Source organism: Ictalurus furcatus, chromosome 12 (assembly GCF_023375685.1).
Source record: "Ictalurus furcatus strain D&B chromosome 12, Billie_1.0, whole genome shotgun sequence".
Classification (NCBI taxonomy): domain Eukaryota; kingdom Metazoa; phylum Chordata; class Actinopteri; order Siluriformes; family Ictaluridae; genus Ictalurus; species Ictalurus furcatus.
Genome location: NC_071266.1, coordinates 19,516,166 through 19,539,314, shown reverse-complemented (window position 1 = coordinate 19,539,314; position 23,149 = coordinate 19,516,166). Strand labels below are relative to the sequence as shown.

The following is a 23,149-nucleotide window of genomic DNA, read 5'->3' as shown; positions in this document are numbered from 1 at the left end:
ATCTTAAACTCAGGCCACTGCTAACACGTGCTTATGAGACATAACATCTCAAAGTCACATCTAAAGCACAATACACAAACAATATAAACGCAATGGCAGTCAGCTGGTGCTGACTCCCGATTACATCATTAGCGTGGCGCATCTTACCCTTCCAGTAAGCACTCCTCCTCAAACCAAATGCTGAAGGGAGGGTCATTAGATGACATTAGCCTAATGAAAAAAAACCCAACAAGAACAAAATAAAAACGCCTCTAATGCACATTGTTGCAGCTGAGCTTCTGTGCACGTATAAAAGCCCCTATTCCCTCAGCCATATGGTATTTGTCATTAAAGGCTCCTTTGAGGAAAAGCCCTAAAATTAGATGAGAGAGAGCGAGACAGAGAGAGAGAGAGAGAGAGAGAGAGAAGACAGAGAGACGGCAGAGAACGAGTAAGAAAGAGTGAGAACACAAGTTGCATCTTTGATAGCACCCCTCCCGACTGGATGATACAGTAACCATATGGCGCAGTGTGGAAAGACGGAGCAGAGAGAGGAAGAGCTGGAGAGGGGGACGCGGCCCTGTATGTTTCTCTGCATCCATCAGTGACCCCTAATGGGACCAATTTCTGCAGTGCAAAGCCGCCCGGGGCTTCCAATGTATGAGACAGAATCCCGTTCACTATGAAAAGGCACCACATTCTGCACTCAGTGACTCGAGAGACCCCATTCCCTCACGCTCTCTGTAGTAAACTACACAGACTCAATCTATTTTAATGGCTTATCTCGTTGTTAAAGGCGAGGGGGTGTGTGCGGATGAAACAGGCTGACTCTGTGTGCGTGTGCGTGTGGGAGTAGAGAGGGATGTTATGATGGACGGAATGAAGGTTACATAAAAACCTGCACGCTGCATAACAGATGTCATTTCTAAGCAAATGAGGACAAATGAGTCCAGTTTAAAGGAAAGCTCCACCCTGAAACACATCAGATATCCATCCATCCATCCATTTTCTATACCACTTATCCTACAGGGTTGCGGGGAACCTGGAGCCTACAACAGGGAGCATGGGGCACAAGGCGGGGTACACCCTGGATAGGGTGCCAATCCATCACGGGGCACAATTTCATACACATTCACACACCCATTCATACACTACAGACACTTTGGATATGCCAATCAGCCTACCATGCATGTCTTTGGATTGGGGGAGGAAACCGGAGTACCCGGAGGAAAAACCACAACACGGGGAGAACATGCAAACTCGGTATTAGCGTGAAAATTGAAACTTTGGAACCTGATTTGTTTGAGACGAGCAGGTGAGAGACCTGGACAGACTAAAAGACTAAAGCGCTGCTGTGTCACTCTCTTAAGGTAGAGATGAAGTACAGGCTTAATCCAACTGCACCGCTATCAGCAGTCAGTTGAACAGCATTGTGGGCGGTGTACGAACCCTTTAACCAAAGTGAAGATGCTCATTACAAAAGAAATCTCGGATGCTATTGAAAATCGTGTGGTAATTATAAAGATCACTATGCAATGTCTTCATCCTTTCATAAATTTTGTGGCACTCATAATCATGCCTAAGTAGGATTCTGAATGAAACACACGATCCATTCATTTTTCAAGCATTTCACTTAAAGTGGCCTGGGTAAACAGACACTGTGAGCTGTAATGAAATAAGTGACAAATGGAATAAGAGCAGGGTGCAGGCTGCTGTTCCTCCAGAGAACAATGGCGGCTCATGTTGCCCCACTAATGGTTTCAAATGTGCACGGCCCTCCGACATCTACTGTGTGAGAAAAAAAAAATCGATCACTAAACATGGGAGTCCATCAGGCAAAAAGGACACATTGTGCCAGGAGCTAAACCTGCCATGCACCTTTTACACTGTTCACAGCCATCATTTCCACATAAACTATAACAGAAAAATAAAAAACAGGAAAGGTAGGGATGCATCGCTACTGCTATTGGTATGGGCCTGATAACATGCATGTTTACTCGAACTAGTAAAAAAAAAATGCTCCAATACCTATGTGATTTAAACCTAGTGTACGCTGTCGTGCTAATGAACAGATGACATGACGCAAAATCTGGACGTATTTCACACGTGATTAATCATGGCAAACTATGCTCTGAAGAAGAAACTACGGCATCTTCCTACAATACAAGCAACACTCTGGCTAGGCGAGAAATAATACAGTAATAATACAGTGCTAAGTGAGGGAGAATAACAGCTCTAATGTTGTTGACGAAAAACAAAAAGGTACCTTACTTACAGCTGTACAAAAGTCCTTTTTTTTTTTTTTTTAGAAGTGAATCAAAACTTGCACACTGCATCTCTCCTCAATTCAAGATACCTAATGTACCTAGCTAATGCTTCGTTTAAAATCAACTAGCTAACATTATAAAGAATGAGCCTAGTGGCCTAAGTGTGCTTTTCATGAAACATACCTAGAGCTAAAAGTAAATGTTTCCGTGAAACCCCTCAATGATACTCAGTAGGTCAGTCATTTTGGTATCGATGAGTACCTAAAAACACGTACATGTACTCGGTCTGAAACAAACAAACAAATAAAAAGGTACCGATTCATCCCTGAAGAAAAGAAAAACAAAATTAGGTCTCTATCACCAGGAAATATCACCAAGCTCAAGGGAAAACTATGTGTCCATTTGTGCTTGTACACTTCGCTTCCCTGAGCTCACAGAGAGAAAGAAAGAAAGATGCTCTAAAAGAAATATGCACATCTGTGTCTGGGCTCTGTAAATGCTTTCCAGATCGCTGGCTTGTACCGTACCTTCAAAAACGGGATGACAAAAGGTCGGAGGGGGAAGTTGGTCGCTTCTTGCAGCTTAGAGTGGAATTCTTCTATGGTTAACGTGGAGTTCTGTGGGGAAAAAAAGAGAGAAAGAGTGAGTGCATGTGGAAAACATTATGTGATAATATTGCTTATTGAAGGCAGAACTACAGAGTGCTGCAGCCAGCTTTGAACGGAGGCATTAGGAAAGCTGTGTGTAGCATAATGAATGACAAATATTGACTATAAGCATGAGGATACACGTAAAGCACATTTGCCAAATTCAAAATATCACTGTTAAAACTTAACACTAAGCTGCTGCTCATTGTCTGCTTGTAGTATAATGTGTATCATAACAGGCATGTAGCAGGACACTGCATGCTTTAATTAGAGGTGGAAAAGCTGCAGTTTGATCTGTTTAATTAAGATTTTGGTTCTCTCTGTTCTCTGCCGACTTTGCACATATCGGCCCTTCCAGCTGCTCGGTGCAGCTCCTATCGCTCTCAAAAAAGAGAAGCGGCTAATTTCGCTCCCATTCTCGCCGCTCTATCTCATTTTAACAGACTGACAAGACGGTGACACTATTTTCAATTTTCAAGATGTTGCTTCCAAGAAGGAGCGAGAAGAAGAAGAAAAAAAAAAATAAGGGAAAGAGAGACAGACAGAGGGACTGCGTCGGAGGAGAGAGAGCAAAAAAAAATACGCAGCTTTCTACCTCATTTCCCAGACCTGAATTTTGTTACATTAGGCTTACATCTGTTCGCCCAGATTGCAGCGGCCTGTTTTGACAGCCAGAGAGCCTCCTGAGCTTTTCTCCGGCATTGCTGGCGCTAATTAAGTGTGTCACTCTTTTCAATAAGGCAGAGAGGGGAGTGTATTAAAGCGAGCGATGCAAGCCAAGGGGACACAAGAATCCCTCTGAGTGTAGACACTGTGAAAAATAAACAAACACGTGCCAGAAAAAAAAAAGGAGCCTTCTTTCCGAGTGGCTAATTAAAGCGGCCTCCTCTGGTACAGGAACGGATATTTTAACTGTTTCTTTCAGCGCTTGATGGTATTCACAGAAATCACTTCCTTAGACTTAGCTGTGTGGTCGGTAATTTATGCAATTTCAGTTGTATTATAGAACAGGTACAATATCAAGCCCGATATAGACAGCTGCAGTTGTCTAGATCCAATGCACTAGTTTAATGAAATGTTTACGTTCATAAAGATGACTGCACGATGAACAAGTCAGCTAATCTTGCAGCATTATTTATAGGAATCATTAACGATGTGTGTTGTATATAAACTGACAACAATAGAACCAATAGAAATCCTGTTCGTATATACGTTTAGATTCCATCCAGCCCACATCATTTTAATGTCTTACAGGAAAAATCCACCCTGAAACACATTTTTATACGGAAATATTTCTGACACACTTTAGTGATTCTGGCGCCAATTTGTTGGCTGGTAAAATGGTAATAATGTTCAGCTCCTAAAAACAAATTTTCTAGTGATGTTAATCCAGTGAAGAAGTAGTGGAGACAGCGAACGCTGGACTCAGATATGATCTCGGCTAGTTAGCGATCTACGACAGAGTTGAAGGTGGAATTAGCAGGAAAGCTAAAGCTTTGGAAGCTGATCTGATCTGTACAGATGAGGCGCTGAGAGAGCTGGACAGACTAAAGACAGACTAAAGCGCCGCTGCATCTTTAGGTAGAGATGAAATCAACTCAAATGACAAACTTCATTACAAAATGAATCTTGGAAGTCATTGAAGATCACATGCTAATTCTAAAATGTAACAAACAAGTTGCTCAGGTTGGAGTTTTTCCTTTAACTCTTAAAGAGTAACAAGTACAGCACACTTTAATGCATATAACGCATATGCTTTTTCCTTTATGCTTGTTAGGAATTTGAGGTCAGAGTGTAAGGTTAGAGTAACAGTAAGGCCTTTCTGAAGGCTCTACAATGGCAGTGCTGAGATTTGAACTCCTGACCTAAAACAACCCTGGTGGCCAGCACTTCCTCTATTAAACCCCAACGGATACAGTAACATCCCTGTTTCCTTTCTCCGGCTTTATCCCTCTCATGATGTTTTTTTCAATTGAAGGTTTATGACTGTGCAAGTATGAATTTTGGCTGTCTGTACATTTTGTATGTGTACATTTATGGTATGTAAAAAAAACACTACAAATTAAAACATAATGAGTGTGTGTGTGTGTGTGTGTGTGTGTGTGCGCGTGTCTGTGAATGCTCAGCAAAATCTAGACCATGTGTCTGTACATCTCTGCATGTGACCATGTGGACTCGCCATAAATGTCCAGCGTGATCCAAATCCACAGTGGTATGGACTGTATATGTGTGTGTACAGGCTCACCACGAGGCCCAGCACGAGCGTGCGGACACGGTCACCGATTTCGGGTGAGATGTCGTTGCCGAACTGCTGCAGAGTTGTAAGGAAGCGCTTCAGCTTGCTGAGCTGCCGTGCACCGCATGCCGGAGGGAGCTGCTGATTGGCCAGCGAAGACGAAGAAGACGACGAAGGGCCGTTGCTGAAGCCATTGGGGGATGATGGAGCGCCATTCAGTGCGGTAGGAGAGTGGCTGGTGCCGTTTGTTACTGAAAGAGGCAAGAAAACGCTTTCTATGTTTATAAAACGCATACTTACTATGCGCAACTTACGAAGAATGATTAACGGTTATGAATATGGGCTTCATAGAAAGTTACTAAATTTATCGTCGCTTTATAGTGAGGGTACTGTGTCAAAGTCTTACTCGATTAAAAGTAGGAGTATCGAGGCAAAAATCTACATTAGTGAAAATAAAAATAAAAAATCTTCATTTAAACATACTTACAAAGGTTGCAAGAGTAAACGTTAAATACTTTTAACTGATGAAAGTGTTGAACATTCATCATGGCCGATCCTGCATGACTAGCTAGTTCTCTAAGCAAGCAGTCATTACCCTGCTGAAAAAAACCCCCAATAAGAACCCTCAGAGAATTTGTAATGGTTTTAATGGTTATAATAGGAATTGTATTGGTTTTAATGGAAAACGTAATGGTCCCTGTGGGTCTCTACTGGTAATTTGTTGCCTTCTATTGGTGGCATGTTATGTCTAGCGGATACCATTAAGGACCTTACTCCTTAATATGTCCTACTATGAAATAGAAACCATTTAGTAATGGTTTTAATGGTTAACAGACGACGATTTGTAATGGTATTTGTAGTGGAATCCATTAGAATTTCTGTGATGGTTTCTATTGTTTCTTTTTTTTTCAGCAGGGAAGGAAATGAATCTGCTAACTTGATCTTGCTCGTTCTTTAATGTAATAGCTCTTTGGCAATGAACGATAAGGCACAATGAAAACAAAACTTAACTAGCTACCTAATTTAACAAGCTAATTTGCAAAACTTAAGCAGTTAGCTAAGTTACCCAGCTAAAATACAAACCTAGCCATTTTGCCCAAACTTGTATTTAACTCGACTAAATGTACTTCTTTACATCTTTAGATTTGATGGTGAAATTTAAAGGTCGATATTTAATTGTTACTAAGAACTGTTTTTGATTTGAAAAGATTGAGATTTATAATGAATACTTTGAAAGTCAAAATGAAAACGTAAGGAGCAAAAAGTTTCAGTTCTTGTACATTTACTTGAGTACGACCATTCAATTTCAATAAATACTTGAGTAAAATACAAATCATTCAAAATAGTACATAAGTACAGTTACTCAAGTATTTTTCACCCCTCATTATAACATTTAGATAAGATAAAATAATACTTTATTAATCCCCAAATGGAGAAATTAGGGAATATTTGAAACCATATGCCCTTATTTAGAGTACATTTGAACAATTTGGCTATGTTTAAAACACATTTTACACTGTCACTGCAATAAATCAGAATGCAAATCAAAACAGGTGACCTAACTTGTTCTGAGAAATTATATAAGCTGAACGTGAGAGTGAAAATCCCTAAACCCGAAGTCTCCCTGTTAAGTGGCACTTGATGAATAGTTGGAACCCAGATAATGTCTGACTTCCACATTCCACCGAGCTCCTGCACCCCAGAATGTGCTGCGTTTGCTTCCAATCAGCCCCGGTGGCCTTAAGTGCATAACCGTGCTCTCTTGTAGCGCACATCGGCCATATGAAATGTAACAGCGGTGAATACATGTGGTCGAATGATGATGCGAACCATACGGGCCACGGCGTCAACGTCTCACTAATGAGATTAGGCTGTGGCCTCTCTCCAGCAGCACAGAAATGAGATACTTCAGCTGCATCTGCTAACAATTACAGCGGGAGGGTGTGTGTGTGTGTGTGTGTGTGTGTGTGTGTGTGTGTTGGGGGGGTGATCAAAGTGCTTTGTTAAACCTTCAGCATGTGTAATTAGAATCTGCTTTTAAAAGGTTCCTCATTCATTTGGTACAAGCTTGCGTGTGTATTTTTCTTTTTGCTAATTGCAGAGTCCGAGTGATCTGTGTCTTAGGGATCCGGCAGTGAAGAGGAAGTGAGGAGTGTGTTAGAGGCACTGACAGCACAGCTGAGTTCAGATCACACCGATTACTCTGTCTCTGTCGCAACAGCTGTTTTGTGCTGTTACTGTGTACTCTGCGTTCCTGTGTGTATCTTGCTGTACGTATATAACATACTTAATAATGAGCATGGTGTGTGTGTGTGTGTGTGAGATACTCACGTGTTGTGGGAGTGAACGAGCTGGTCCTGGGGGCTCCCTGTGTGCCGGGTGGCGGAGGCATGGTGGGCGGAGTTAACCTGGGCTGTGCTTTCACATCGGCGGGCGAGTCGGGCATGATGGAGCGCTTCTCAGTGCGATCTATGGGGAGACACAAACAAGGCTTACTTGTCGATAGTTAAGGCATGAGCGATGAACTGACCACGAGGAGAGACGAGGAAAATGATAGATATGCAAGAAGCAAGAAGACTAAGAAAATGAAACTGGAACAGTTCTGGTGAGACCTCGATGATCTCCTGTACACATGAGCTCTTGTAACTAACACACCCAGAATTCATGCCTGCTGAGAGCTCAAAGACCAGCTGCTCAGTCTTTTTCACCATTCTCTTCTTCCTTCACTGTGAGCGAAATGTAATAAATGCTGCCTCTTTGGACAGTACTCGTGGTCAAGTAGGCCTGGAGAGTGTGTGTATATGTATCTATATATCTATATATCTATATCTATATCTATATATATCTATATATATATATATATATATATATATATATAAAGAAACCTAAATCCAGATTTTATCTAAAGTAAGCCAAAGGTGAAAACGCCTGGGATATACAGGGAAAAGTAGATTCCCAGTGTATCCCTTAATCCCAGTAAAGCAGGAAGTCTGAAGGAAAGTGGTGGAAAACAAGGGCTAAATGTACATTAAACTATGTGTAACTGCTTTGAATTAATTACTTCTGACAAAAAAAAAAGAACAACTGGAGTGGTCACAGGATATTCACTTTGTTATCTCTAATACTGTAGTTATGCAATTACTAGTAAACATTAACATATGTAGTTAATCTCAAACCACTTGCTTAGAGGTACTTTTGTAGCTATCTAAGTATTGCTTTCTAAGACACTGACTCACGAGACAGCAAAAAGAGTAAGACATCAAGTCCGTCCTTTTACTGGAGGACAACCACAGAAAGATCTCAGATGTATATGTGCTACAGGAATTTCAGAACAGTGTGCAAAGACTAGGTCACTAAACCAAAATGGTTATCATTACAGTTAGTATTAGTGGTTAAACTAAATTAGCCTCAATGAAATAGCTACATTAAATCTTAACATAAACCTATAATCTGAGCTAGAAAGAAATCAGCCCCAGCCTTTATTTCATAACATTTGGTGTATTCTGGATTTATTGTTGTTGGTTATACAAAAGGAAAAACATCAAATAAGGCAATATGGAAACTAATGCAGACTGTATGTATTTTTATCGGGTAAGAGAGGAAGGCTTAGACCTGTGCCACATATGGTGATCAGGGCCTGCAGTTAATTGCTGCTATAGGCAGCTTGTTACTGTATAAGCAAACAGTGTTATCAAACAGCCATATCGAACGTTGTGTAAGAAGGAAGTAAGGGGCGTAACAGTAAACAGAAGGGAGTAGAAAGCAAAGGGAGGCCTTTTCGTTACTATCTGAAGGAGGGGACACACATATGACAGCTGGAATCAAGGGTGGTCGCTACATTTACCAGATGCATGCTCTTCCCATAGTCTGAACAGTGTGTGTGTGTGTGTGTGTGTGAGAGAGAGAGAACTCTGGGGCGTGTGTATGGTCCACCATGATCTCACAGTGGCATACTGGCAATTCATTAAAACAGTCAGGAATGGTACAGGTTAAGATGATCAGAATGGACCTCCATTAGTGTTTGTTGCAGTTCTGATTTTTGACCACTAGGTGCAATAATAAGGTGCAACACAATATGAGTGAAATCATTATGGAGGACTGTGATAAAAAAAAGAAAAAAGAATAGATTAAAAGTTGGGAATAATAATAATAATAATAATAATAATAATAATAATAAGGCTGATTAAACGGCGTTAAACACACACAGAGCAGAGTGACGCTCATGTTGTAGACTCCAAATCAGTTTTTTTATTCAAATTGCATAAAACTTTCATTAAAAGCTGCTTTACCTAATCGATTGAATCGACAGCCAAACACAATATTATTAGCTATAAGACTGAATAAAGATGAGCCTTGGGTGCTCAAATTCTGAAGCGGACAGTTGTGTACGGGATAACGGAAGTATGTCTGTAGTTTGGTTAAATGAAATGACCGCCTTTCTCCTAAGTTTTTTTTTTTTTGTAAAATGGGTGAGACAGTAGTGTCTTCATTAAATTTAAATAAGCAACTTTTTAAACACATATCTCTAAGAATAGTTTTTACTCTTGCTCAAGTTAATATGTATTGACAGAAACGTGCTTTAGTGGCAGCTTTGCTTTGACATTTTTGTCCTGTGACAAAATCTAAAGTGGTCTGGACTACATCTAGTGCACTACGTAGGGTGCACAACACCATAGGAAGTCATTTAGAATTCTATCATATTATTTTATGGTATTAGAGCATTACTGATGAATAATCCTTATTTTTTTTTAAAAAAAGCAAAAACATTAACCACACCCAGTCAGACACATTAAAATAAATTAGTCTTCATTTATTCATTTTGTCATGTTCAGCTTTATCACATATGGAGTTTTTATCCATATCGTGCAACCCTAAATCCCACGAGGCCGGTGTTAGTCATGTTAGACCTGTTCATTTGGAGAAAATGATGTCACACGCAGAGCATAAAGTGCGTTGTTCTACCAGTAAACTTAACATTTTTTCAGCCGTGTAAGAATCAGTCAACAGACTGATTAGCTGTAGCCTTAGACAACAGTGCTGTCTGATCAAACTGAAGCCTTCATGCCAGAACAGAAATCCTAATCAGGCAGCTTAGGAGCATGCACATCTGGACTGAAGACTTTCCAGACTAGTCCAAATTACACATGACATCATGAATTCCAGCAAGAATTGGCCTAGATAATAAATTCCATTTATACATTATAAAAACTAAAAAAAAAAACTAAAAAAAAAAAACTTGGTTGATTTTTTTTGCTGCCCTCAATGCCTTCCAAGTGAAGGAACAAGTCATACAGACAAAATTAATAGTGTCTTCAAGTTCTTATGAAGACCCATAAAGTTAATGAAAAGCAGAGCTTATTTTTTGCATGTGTAAAGTCTAAGCCGAGGGCCCTGGGGGTGATTAGCGCTCTCTTACAAAGACAAGCCATTCTTTTGGGACCCTTGCCAATGCAGAAGAGATAAAGAAGGTGGGAATTTCCACTCCACATGGCTACCATTTCCTAGACACATGTGTGTGTTTGTACATTTAATCTGACCCATACCTCTTTTTTTCATAAAACTCCCAATTATTTCTATGTGGTTTCAGCAGTAAAAACAGTACTGCAAAACTTCTTGACCATCTTTATTTCTCTCGTTTGCACTCCATCCACTGAAAACAGACATCTAGGCACTGATGAAATGGAAACTGATTTCCAGTTGGGTAAATATTATTAAAAACAGCAAGCGGAGGAAAACGTTTAACCCGATCTTGCTGCAATATGGACAGAACAATGACAACTGACCTTGATATTAGATGGGATATTAATCTAATATCCCCCCCAACCCCCCCCCCCCCCCCCCCCCGCTAAACTTACAGTTCTGTGTCATCTGTCATGAATCTACAGTCTGGGCTAGAAAGATATCAGCCCCAGCCTCACTTTTTCATACTATAGTATATCTTTCTTCAAGCATTGGTGGCACTGTTGCGCTTGTTTCCACAAAAATTCAAAATAATCCGCCTTGAAACATTCAAATAGCAAATAATCTGACGTGGAAAATGGAACTTGGAGCTCAAATATTCCATAATAAACCAGGTATGGATCAAGGTCCTTTTGTTAGTCGTCTTTTTGGCAAAAGATCCTGATTGAGCTAGCAAAAGACATGACACAGCACTGGATTTTAATCAAATAGTCAAATCCTGAATATAGACAAATATTTTGTGTTGTAGATGTTAAAAACATGACTAACGCTCTCTATGAGGTCTAAAGTGGTGCTGCTGTAGGTATCAGATTAATAAAAGAAACATCTCGAATGCATGAGGTATCAATAACACCAACAGCCTGTGTGAATAATGCCTCATCGTTATTCATTTATAAGATAAAAATGATTTTCTGAGACTGTATACATTCTCAAAACTTGAATGGCTGCTTTCACATCCATGAGTCTAATATTGGAGATTAATTTTATGGGTCAATGTTATGGCTGAGCTGCAGAACTGAGGACTGAAACACAAGCCTGAAGCATCTGAGACTCATCCCTGCTCTCTGACTGACAGAGATGGATTATAAAATAATGGGTTAAGCTTTAATCTACACACCTGACTTTTAACAAACACACACACACACACGCACACACAGATAGACAAAAACAGAAAAGAAGAAAAAAATCAGTTGTTTATACTCAATTTATACTAATAAATACCTTAGCACAAGCTTAACACATGGGGCAACAATATAAATATAACAGACATTTTCCCTTTAGGGGGACACGGTGGCTTAGTGGTTAGCATGCTTGCCTCGCACCTACAGAGTTAGGAGTTTGATTCCTTCCTCCACTCGTGTGCATGTGGAGTTTACATTTTCTCCCAGTGCTTCAGGGGTTTCCTCAAGGCACTCCGGTTTCCTCTCCCAGTCCAAAAACATGCGTTCTAGACTGATTGGCATTTCCAAATTGTCCGTAGTGTGTGAATGTGCGTGTGAGTGTGCCCTGCGGTGGGTTGGCACCCTGTCCAGGGTGTCCCCACCTCCCGCCCAGAGTCCCCTGAGATAGGCTCTAGGTCCCCTGTGACCCTGTGTAGGACAAGCAGTACAGACAGATGGATCTATTTTCCCTTTATTTAGACATATCTTTAACACATTCAACCTTTAATACTTCATCTCAGAGGGATTAAATATTACCCATGCTCACAATCAAGGTTGCCAAGGTCGCAGTTTTTACATCTAATTGGGCTAGTTTTGGAAAGATGTTGCGGGTGGGAAAACAAGTCAGCAGCGGGATTTTTTTCAGCTAGTTTTAAAATAGTCTGCAGCTGCCAAGATATTTTTAAAGCAACTAATCCGAATTCACCAAAAAACTAACAAGTTTTCTGGAAAGTGTAACGCTACGTTGTGAGAGTGTGTTCAAACAAAGTAGCAAAGCTAGTTATCATTCATTCTATGTGTTTCTTCTGATATACCATTAGAATGCCTATAAATTACCTAAATATGGAAAATAAATATTATGAAGATTAGAAGAGGGGAAAAGGTGATTATGGACTGGATAATATCTGTATCATGTGGTGACAAAAAAAAACAAACAAAAAAAACATACTGCAGATACCACAAATCAGAAATGTGTGTGCACCACAGTGACCTTTATTCTCATGCAAAGAAAGAAACACAAGGAAGATTCAAGATTGGAACAGAAAAAGTGACAAAAATATATATGTCAGGTCCATGCGTCAAAATACATGCAAAGACCAGGCTACAGTAATGATATGCCACATTCTTACCTTACTAGAAACGTCTGGTTTAATGCTTGACCATTAAGACGAGTGCAAATGCACTGACGCGGGTATGATATCAGTAATAATATCAGAAAACATGTCTATAATGCTGCCAAAGGTTCTTTCTCTCAAAACCAAACTTAAGTCATACACTTCATAGAGGTAATCAGTATGAAGTTAACATGCAGAGTGTGTTGGTTTTTCCCGCAGCTTTGCCTTTCGGAATGGGAAACTGTGGCACGCGTCACACAAATGAATATTAGGTGGTCTGTGAGGACTGTAGATGCAGCGAAGAAATTTAATGCGACTTCCAGCAAGGCCGTTAGAGTGCTTTCCATTTTCCTCTTCCCGAGGTCTTTTATTGCTTCTCAAAACAGCGCTGGAGTAATACAGATCGCCATTAACCACCACAGTGAGCAGAGCTAGAAAAATTCGCAAACAGCCGCATCCTCGCTCCATGCCCTGTCATTTGTCATGAGCAGTGAGTGCCAGTAAATAGTGCATTCAAGAGCTATTGGTTTCCATAAAGAGAGCGTTTTGCGACGGCATCCCAAACAGCAAAGACAGAAAAGAACCTATCAGAAGCAGACATTGATCATGTAAAGCTCTAAAAACCTACTGAGATTTTCTATTATTCGTTGTGGTGAAGCTGCATGGAGGGGGAAAAAAATAATAAAAAATCACGTCACAATGGAATATCAGAGCTTTCAATTTAGCACTATGTCTGTTTACAGTTACACATTTTCTAACGTGGGTGGCAGCAGAGTAAGTAATTAAATAAATAGATAAATGATCCCACACTGTGTTTGAATGCTCAGTTCCGACTGGTCAAAAGGTGTTGATTAAATTTCTATAGCAGCAGCTCTGAGAATAGATCTGGCTACATGGTTTATATCAATGTGCTCGTTATAATACATTATCGTTTCTTTAATGACGACTTCGACATTGTATGGCGGACGCTCCACATTAACTGATTAAAAAAACATGTAATTGGTGATAAGGTGAAGTCTTCTTGTTTATTTGACATTTTTGTAATGAGTCTCTAGTGTCAAGAACTTTGTAGCAGTCAGAGGTCAATTAAACTCTTTGGGATGTGCTGGCAACAAGCACAATGTATAAAAGTTTGTTCTGCACTGCTCCTAGACCATGTTCTGTAACGTCCTTACCTACACCCGTATCATAAACTATCATACATTACTGTATCGCAGTATATGGTCAAACCTGTATGCTTAGTGAATTCTGCTATACGTATATGGGTATGCTGTATGGGTAAGTGCACACATTTCCTCATCTCACGCAGCAGTAAGATGTGAAAGAATGTTCCAGAACATCTGCTGTGTATGCTATCAGTCTCTCACAGTTGTGTGTGGACGGGAATCAGAGAGCAGCTGTGTGTATGCTACTGAATGATTATCATAACAGGATTTGAGCTGCTGGATTGGATACGGCGTTGGATACGCCACAAATGTGGAAGAACCAAATAACTGAATACGTCTGTTTGAATATCACACAAGGAATGTGGTATTAGAAAGGAAATAAATATTCGAATGAATAACAAAGTTAGCTAAACTTTAGCTTACTAAAGTAAATTGTTACTCTATTTAAGCCTGTTTTTAAAGTCAATTCTACTTAATGAATAAATCATCAGACAGCATCAAGGAGATCTAATTTCTTAACAAATCTAACCAAATCTAATCTTAAGAGATGTGACAGTGAAAATAAGACCTAATACCAGTAAATAAATACATACATAAATACTTCAGATTTATCAAGGCAGTATAACGACAGCTAGCAATTAGCATTCAACTTCACAGGCATTATCATGCTGGCTAACATGAGAGATTAGAAATAAAGGTGTTGTTAGTTATCTTTAGCTAATTCCTAATCTCTCAAATGTTAGCTAGCTGTATGGTCAGAGTCGTGGCATGCTAGCTAACATTCTGACAGATTAACAATTCAGCTGTTGGTACTTAGTGTAGCCATAGATGATAGTTCCTTGGTGAAATGGGCAGTAATTTACTGTACTATCAGTAACTAAAATGGGTGTGATTTGAGGCAGATATGAATCATTTTTGTGAATCATTCTTGTGAATTAAGTAAATTTAAGAGTTTACACTTTCCCATTTTTGACTTGAGTGAAGTCAAAACCAGAATATTTTATTTAGATGAGCATTTGCACTTTTACTTATGCAAAGAATTTGGCCAGTTTTACCACCTCTGGATATAAACACATGCAACCATTGAAACTCATGCCTTCAGTTTCATCATCCTCCGCCAACCAGGCTGATCTGGTCCCTTTTATATAACCACTTGTTTTTTCTTCCTCCAGCGTGAGCATCCAAAGCCCAGCCGAAGTCTGCTTTTCTTGGTCTGAGATCGAATGCTTTGCCAGTTGCATATCTGTTACATCACTCACTGCAGTGACAGCACTGTTTGTGTGCATCGAGTACAGAATGAAAACAAGTTCATGAATAAAATATAAAATACACCCATTATTTCGCTCAATGCATATGAAAACGTCTGTGAAATAATATGTCAAGCAATCGTATGGAGAGTTCCAGAAATGAGTTTAATATAGCAGTGGAGCCAGTTCCTCGTAACTACATTTACATTTTTTGGAGTTAAAATGAAACTAGATTTATCCTCCCGCACTGCGGCTCTGGCAGTCACTTTTCCATATCTTTATAAAATCTAATCTGCAGGGAAAATAGTGACTTATATTAGGACTGCCTATGAGAATCTTACACAGATCTGCTGTGCTCAGACTGCGTTCTCTGACGCGTGTCATAGCCAGAAACTTGCACAGTTCTATAACTGCACAGGTCAGTGAGAGTTTCTCCAGAGGAAGTTCACCAAAAGAGTGTTCCTGTTCGTCAGAATGCAGCCACGTTTGCTTCTCGCTGATGCAAAAAGCACGACACACAACAGTCACAGGAAGCCAGTTGACTGCACACTAACGGTGACAAGATCGTAGCAGTTCAGCTCCCAGCGGAAACCAAAGGGAAGTCAGGTGGTAAGAGAGGAAAGAGAAGACGAAATGCTTCACACAACAGCGAATAAATAAGCTGAGCCAATAAAGGAGACATCATGACAGCAACGGTGCCAGTCCAGCCAGAAGCTATACCACAGTGAACTGAATTACATTATGTTATGCTTACAGGGTCATACTGTAGGGTATAGAAAAATTATCAAACAATAAGGTCGATTTACAAGATTTGGAATAAATAGAGCTGCTCAGGAAAGTGTGAGGAACGTCGAGCTTCATTGGATTTCAGATGCCGTTTTGAGTAACAGAGACTCACGGTAAAGCTGCAAAGCTTGCATTGGTATGCAAGCATTGCTCTCCGCTCTCCTAAATACATTATGAACCTGTGCATGTCTATGCACCGTGCAATCATCTCTGCCAGATGGAAGCCCAGCCTATCAAACCCCTTCTGCTTGTCAGAAAAGATGTATGAACGTCCTCCGCCGTCCTGGAGCTCAATCCCCATGCTTATAGCTCTCGCTCTCCCTACAGCAAAGCCGTATCCCCTCGAACCTCTATCTAACTTTACTCCTCCTCCCTCCCCCCCACCCCTCCTTTTCTCTCTCTCACTCCCAGAGCCCCTTGCTTTTCCAGGCGCTCTTGTTTTCTGAGCTTCGCTTGGCCGGCGCCAGGTGGTGTGCCGTCGTTTCATTCCATCCCATCAAATGACGTGAGCGCTGAGGGGACCTTCAGAAGCCTGTGCTCACTCAAGAGTTACCAACCCAACCTGGCCGCTTTAATATTTAAAGAGCCCTCCTGCTTTAATTCCCTCGCCATTTTCTACTGAGGTGTTCATCATAATGTTCATAAATCTTGCTAATAGGAGCTAGCATGAGAAATACCAATGGTGTTGCCATTAATGTTGCTGGGTTCCATGTTAACGCCCAAAACACCATTCAGACTAGGGGTGTAATTCATTGCCACTACCTGTATCTGCATCTCTGTTTTGAATTAATATGCACGCTACCACTACACTCCCAGAAATACTGGGAAACACTAAGAACAAATGAATGAATGAATGCACTGTCATGGTAATGAACATGGTCTTTAAAAACTTCCTGCTTGTGTGACTTTTTTATTTGTGCCTCGTGATATCCCAGTTCCATTGCACATCTCGGTTCTCAACCAGATGCACTATAAGCCTTATTGGCAAGCTTTAAAAAAATAAGTAGTGCACCTCCTATTCATACCTGTATTTGTATTGGTTCAGAACACATTATATTTTCATTCATCATTTGTATTCGGTTACATCCTTCATGCAGCCATATGGCGTTATTGCTTAAGTATAATAATACAAAATCCAAGAACAGGGTGCAAATGTTTCTGAAAATTTCTGTAAAACCCCGATATCATTGGTTAGAAGACAAATTAACACAGCAGGCATCATAACAGCTCTATAATGTAGTCTAACCTGCATATACTGTCTCTCTGACTCTCTGAATTTTGACTACAAAGAACCATTAGCTGATATGAAATTAAAAGGCGCCGACCAGTAAAACAGATGCAGCACATAAGAACGGAAGTCTTTCTCATTTCTCCTGCCTCTTCTTCTTCAAAATGGATTTATAGCAACGTCTGTTTTAAACATCTGTTGAAATAAGACCTCACTGGCTTCAAGTATGGAGGAAGAAAACAATTGTTGAGGAACAGTAAAACTGATTCATAGTCAATGTTATGCTTCTGTTACAATCTCAGAGATTTGTGCTGAATCTTGTTGCTAGGCAAAACGGGAAGGGGAAAAAAAGGATCTTTTGTCGGATTTGTATGCATAAGACCTTGTACAGGAACTCACTTAAATGAAGATATAGGCGGCTTGTGCTGTAATCTTCGACCTCTCTAACATATTCAAGAAAATTTTGTAATTACACTACAAGCTGTGCTGCAATGCTGCAATTTTCGACATGTTTTGAATAAACCACAAATACTTATTTACTAACTTCTTATCTGAAGAGGTGGAATTAGAGCATTTGTCAATAAAAGGGCTTTTATACTGAGATTAGTGCTTTCAAACGCTAATCTGAAACTCATCCAACTCTCAAGTCAATGACTCACTCAGCCTCCTGGCACTGGCAGATGCCAGCTGAATGAAGATGGTGAGGAGAGAGGGAAAGAAAGAGAAAGAGAGAGAGAGAGAGAGAGAGAGAGAGACTGAACACAAGGAATGCAACATGGTTCTACACCTAGACATGGCTTTGTTTGGCTTGTCACCAACGTGGCTGTTTGGCTTGGATTCTTTTTGACCCCATGAACATAAAGCAAAGCCATTTCTCTCTGGGAATTAGACACACTTCAGCAGAGATACATCGTCACAGAACTTTAATGAAGTTCATGTGATGGTAGTGAATTCAGGTAAACCAGTAAGGAATAAAACATGACAAATGCAGTGTTATAGGAAAATAATCAATGACAGGGTGGTGTGATGCGGCTACCACCCCAGAGTTGTGGGTTACTACCCCAAAGCACCAATTTGCCAACTCTAACCACTTTTTATTTATTAAAGAACAACCCGTTATACTTTTATCCATTTATAGGAACAAGTTGGTTCCTGTTATGACGTTATTACATTATAAAAGCTATAAACACGCTTTTGCCAGCCTCTCTTTTTTGCTCTTTCTCTTAAAGCTAATAAGAAAAATGCAGCGAGTGAAACCTCAAAGCACAAAGTGGACTATCCAGAGGACTTTCCCGTTGACAGAAAACTTAAAGGAATGACTTTATCTTAAAATATCAACACTGACTAAAGTCTTCTGTCATAAATATTAAACTTTGCTTTTCAGAAAGTTTCACCACAGCAAGTTGACATGTTTTTCGCTGATAAACAACAACACTGTCCGCTTATTGTTAGGCTTAAAGACTTAAACTATGTGATGCACCCATCATATAAGTCCTTGTGAATGAGTTGTTACTATAGAAACACATCAGAAATAGTGAATTAATATAAACCTAGGATATAAATTACAGCCGGCACAACTGCCCAAGCCATGCTGTTATAGAAAATTCCAATTCATAAGAACTGTACCATCCTGGTTTTAAAAATAAACACGTTCAATACACTTTCAATTACTTAATTTCCAAAAAGTGATCCTATTACCTGAACTCCACCTAAACACTTTAGGTTAATTTGATTGTCCAATATTACAGGGAATAGGTATACGCAGAGCATTCTACGTATCTCTGCATGAATCGACCAAGCAAACAGATGGTATTCTGCTTTATAACTGAGTTTGCGATAGCACTCCAGGCCTATCCTCTCTCATTACCCACAATCCTATGTGACCAAGTGTCTCGGATTGGCTGGCAGTGACTACGCTGCTCATGCGGCCTCTGATCTTAAAGACGAGTCGACTCTGCGGCTATAAACGCCAAATCAATTTTTGACAGATAATAAAGAGGCTCATGTTTTACATCAGGGAAATGCTATTTTACTCTGAGAGCTGGTAATATATGGCCCCAGTAACTGAAAACACAGCTATGCACACAGCTAAAAGAACGGGAATAAAATGAGAGCAAAATAGAGTAGAAGGGGGAGCAATCGAACTCCCCCTTCCAAGCAAGACCTGGCGGCAGGATGACGGTATAGTACTGTCGGGACCTCTGTCTGCAAGCGTTTTTAAAAATATCACATGACAGGAGCCATGTGTTAGAAATTAGAGCGAGTTAAGTCCTCTGCTTGGAAAAATATGTAGACAATTTATGAAATGCAGCCCAGGATGGAGATTTACTAAGTAGAACCAGATTCAGAAAACAACTAATGCTGCCCTTCATCAGTGTGCACATAGAAAAACTATCTCTCTCCCTCTCCTTCCTCTCATCCACTTCATGAGACCCTTAAAAACGATTTGAGTCACATCTGGAAGGCTGAAGACGCAGGAGATGGTGGAGTATGTGACCTAACATCAGAGCACTTCCACCGCGAGTGCTTTTGTGTGTGTGTGTGTGTGTATGTGTGTGTGTGTATGTGTAGTGGCCTTGATAATGGCTCTGAGTGGAAGAGACTGAGGCTTAGCTTCAAGCGGTAGCTGCACCCTAAACACACCGACTGCCAGAGCAGCTCTTAAATGACTAAAAGGATGTGTGTAACGCTTGAACTTGGGAAACATCCCTGACTTTCATGTGCTATTAAACTTAACTTAACTCAGAGAGTTGGACACCCTATCCAGTAGTAAAGCTTTAACCTGCATGTTTCTGACGAAACTTTGGCGTCTGTGGCCAAAAGGACCTGAAAGGAAAAATAAACGTTAAAAAAGGTTTTCCGTTAAAGCCATGTTAGCGTGACAGAGAGGAGATGCAATAAAAAGTGACAAACATTTGCTGTATGTTCTCCTTTCTCCGTGACTGTGTGTGTGGCCAGCACTGTTTTCAGTAGTAGGTTTGAGGAAAGCAGAGAACCCCAAGGAAACCCCACGCAGACACGGGGAAAACATGTGAAACTCTGCTCAGGCAGTAACCCGAGCTCTGGATCAAACTGGGGCGGCAATGTTTTTTTTTTTCTGAAATCCGTGCACATTTTGACTGTGAACTTTGGCTAAACAAACACACAGGGTCATGCAGTGTGTGTTATGGCTCATTGGCAGCATGAAAGAACAAGAATCTTCCTATTTTGTCTCACTGTGTAAACAAAGACAAGTTACAATTAGGTGCGATTGCATTCTCATCCTAATGTGAGTCATTACTGTAAAACGGTTCATACCGTGGTGCTCTTGAATTCTTGATTTTCCAACAACAGTTCTGGTTGTAATTCAAATTCAACAGCTTATTGTTTCTATAGCAACATCTAATTCACAGGGACTTCATGCTCTATGTAATCGAAACCTAATAATAAACAGATAGAATAAAAAAAAAAAAACGTCGAATTGTTGATATGGTGAAGAATTCTGTTAAGATACGGTTATTTATTTATGGAAGGAGTCTCCAGTTTCAGCACTTTATAATAGTCAGTGCACTTTCTGCCATGGGAAAGTCTTTACACTTTTATTGTTTCTTGGTAACATGACAAGCTGCATTGTCGTCTTATTAACGTCAATATTAAGAAGAAAAAAAAGAGAGGCTGGCGAGGAAGTGACTGTTTACAGCTGTTATAACGTTACTATAACCCACAGACGTTCCACAACACTGAGTGTAACTATAAATGGGTAGAAAGTATGACGTTTACATATTAGTACATTGGAAATGGTAGTTTTTGGCAAGGTGTTGTGGTATGAGAGGGATAAAATACTTTAGGTTGTGTTGTTACAGGAGAATAATAACCTTATCAAAATGGTGGGAGGTATAATCTTATCACAGTAAGTTTCCATACACAATACATACTTATATCATTATGAGATAGACAGATGGATGTGGAAAGGTTAGAGTCTTACCACAACGTAATAAAGAAATAATAAAACTGTCTCGTCTTAGATTCAGAGACATAACAAAACTATACACATGCACTGATGGGGTTTATTTTGTTCACACACACACACACACTACCAGTCAATATAATGTATCATATATAATAACACAGCTATAACTGCGCAGCCATGACTACAATAATAAGCCTATATTTATTCATTAGCGTCTCTCCTTCACTGATCGGAACGCGTTCCCGCGACCATATACGCGAAATCTACAGTGGCTCTGGCTAATGCAGGAGGCAGAAAGCGCAGGCGGAGCAGAGAGAGAGCGCCAGTCCCTGCCACAGATGGATGGCACTGAGATTGGCACAGCGCCAGCAGAGCGAACAGATTGCCCGTCGCGCGAGGCCTGGAGGAACGGTAGCTCCAGCGCAGATGGGTGTCCGAAATAGCCCGGTGTCAGTTCTGCTCAAGTGTCCCTGACCTGGCACGCGCTCTCATGCGCAGCTGCTTCCTCCAGACCCCTCCAGCAGGCAGGCACACACACACACACACACACACACACACATGCACGCAGACTTCAGCTGAAAACAAAGGCGGGCGTTTAGGAGAAGTAAAAGCTTTTGGAAAGCTCTCATGTAAATCAGGCCAGAATGCAAACAACTGAATATGTGCATTTATACAACTTAAAGTGCCGCGCGTAGAATCAAAACAAAACTGAATAAACAGCAACAGAAGAGAAACACGGAGAGCGAGTGAGTATGTAGCGGGTGGGTAGGCTGGCAGTGCCGCAGTGCCCATGGCACACAGGAGAGCAGCATGGCGGGCAACGCCAGCAGAGACTGTCTCACAACACCATCTGTGAAGACCAGAGAGCACACAGCACTCAACCCCCATACACACACAAGCTGCCAGCTGCACTCTCTCTCTCTCTCTCCCTCCCTCTCTCGCTTCATTTCTGCCTGTTCCACTTTACATCTCCATCCTATTTCTTTTCCATACACTGTCCTCCATCTTGAGCACACCTTTGACCAGACAAAGTGCGGAATGTGACCCAAAAAAAAAAGAGAAAAGGATTAGAGATGCAGTGCACCCACACCACATCCATCATTTATATACCTGATATCATGTTCAATAACAGGTTTTCTTTCCATAGGTTCACCAAAAATTCTGAAAATGCATATAGAATCAACACCAATAATAGGTGAGCTTGTGTGTGTCCAACCTTACCTAGCATCTCAGAGTGATACAGCCAGATAATACACAGCATCACCAAACTCTCACCGCTGCATGTAGGATAGATGCACTGACAGGGGCACTTGTGGCACACACACACACACACACACACACACACACTCTCACACACACTCACACACTCTCACACACACACACACACAACACAAACATTCACAGTGAGTCACACAATACCCACTTACTGGCACACACACACACACACACACATCTTTGACTGCCTCCTCCCAACCAGCTTGATGCAGCCACACACTATCAAGCACAGAGGAAGAGGAGAGAGACAGATAGAAAGAGGAGAGAGACAGAGAGAAAGAGGAGAGAGACAGATAGAAAGAGGAGAGAGACATATAGAAAGAGGAGAGAGACAGAGAGAAAGAGGAGAGAGACAGATAGAAAGAGGAGAGAGACAGATAGAAAGAGGAGAGAGACAGATAGAAAGAGGGATAGGGAGAGAGAAGCAGGGAGAGAGACAGAGAGAAAGAGGGAGGGAGACAGACAGAAAGAGGAGAGAGACAGAGAGAAAGAGGGAGAGAGACAGAGAGAAAGAGGGAGAGACAGAGAGAAAGAGGGAGAGGAAGAGAGAAAGAGGGAGAGGGAGAGAGAAAGAGAAAGAGGGAGAGAGACAGAGAGAAAGAGGGAGAGAGACAGAGAGAAAGAGGGAGAGGAA

The 23,149-nt window shown here is 40.7% G+C and overlaps 1 protein-coding gene across 3 annotated transcripts in view; it reads right to left on the bottom strand.

Moving 5' to 3' along the window:
• The window catches only part of runx1t1 (RUNX1 partner transcriptional co-repressor 1), a 58,880-nt gene that overhangs the window by 16,945 nt on the left and 18,786 nt on the right, over positions 1-23,149 (bottom strand). For all 3 annotated transcript variants that reach the window (XM_053637442.1, XM_053637443.1, XM_053637445.1), the window contains exons 2-4: positions 7,461-7,598; positions 5,139-5,380; positions 2,774-2,863 (exon numbers count right to left, since the gene is read on the bottom strand). In XM_053637442.1, the coding sequence (XP_053493417.1) occupies positions 2,774-2,863; positions 5,139-5,380; positions 7,461-7,598 (470 nt within the window). The remainder of the gene's footprint in view (positions 1-2,773; positions 2,864-5,138; positions 5,381-7,460; positions 7,599-23,149) is intronic.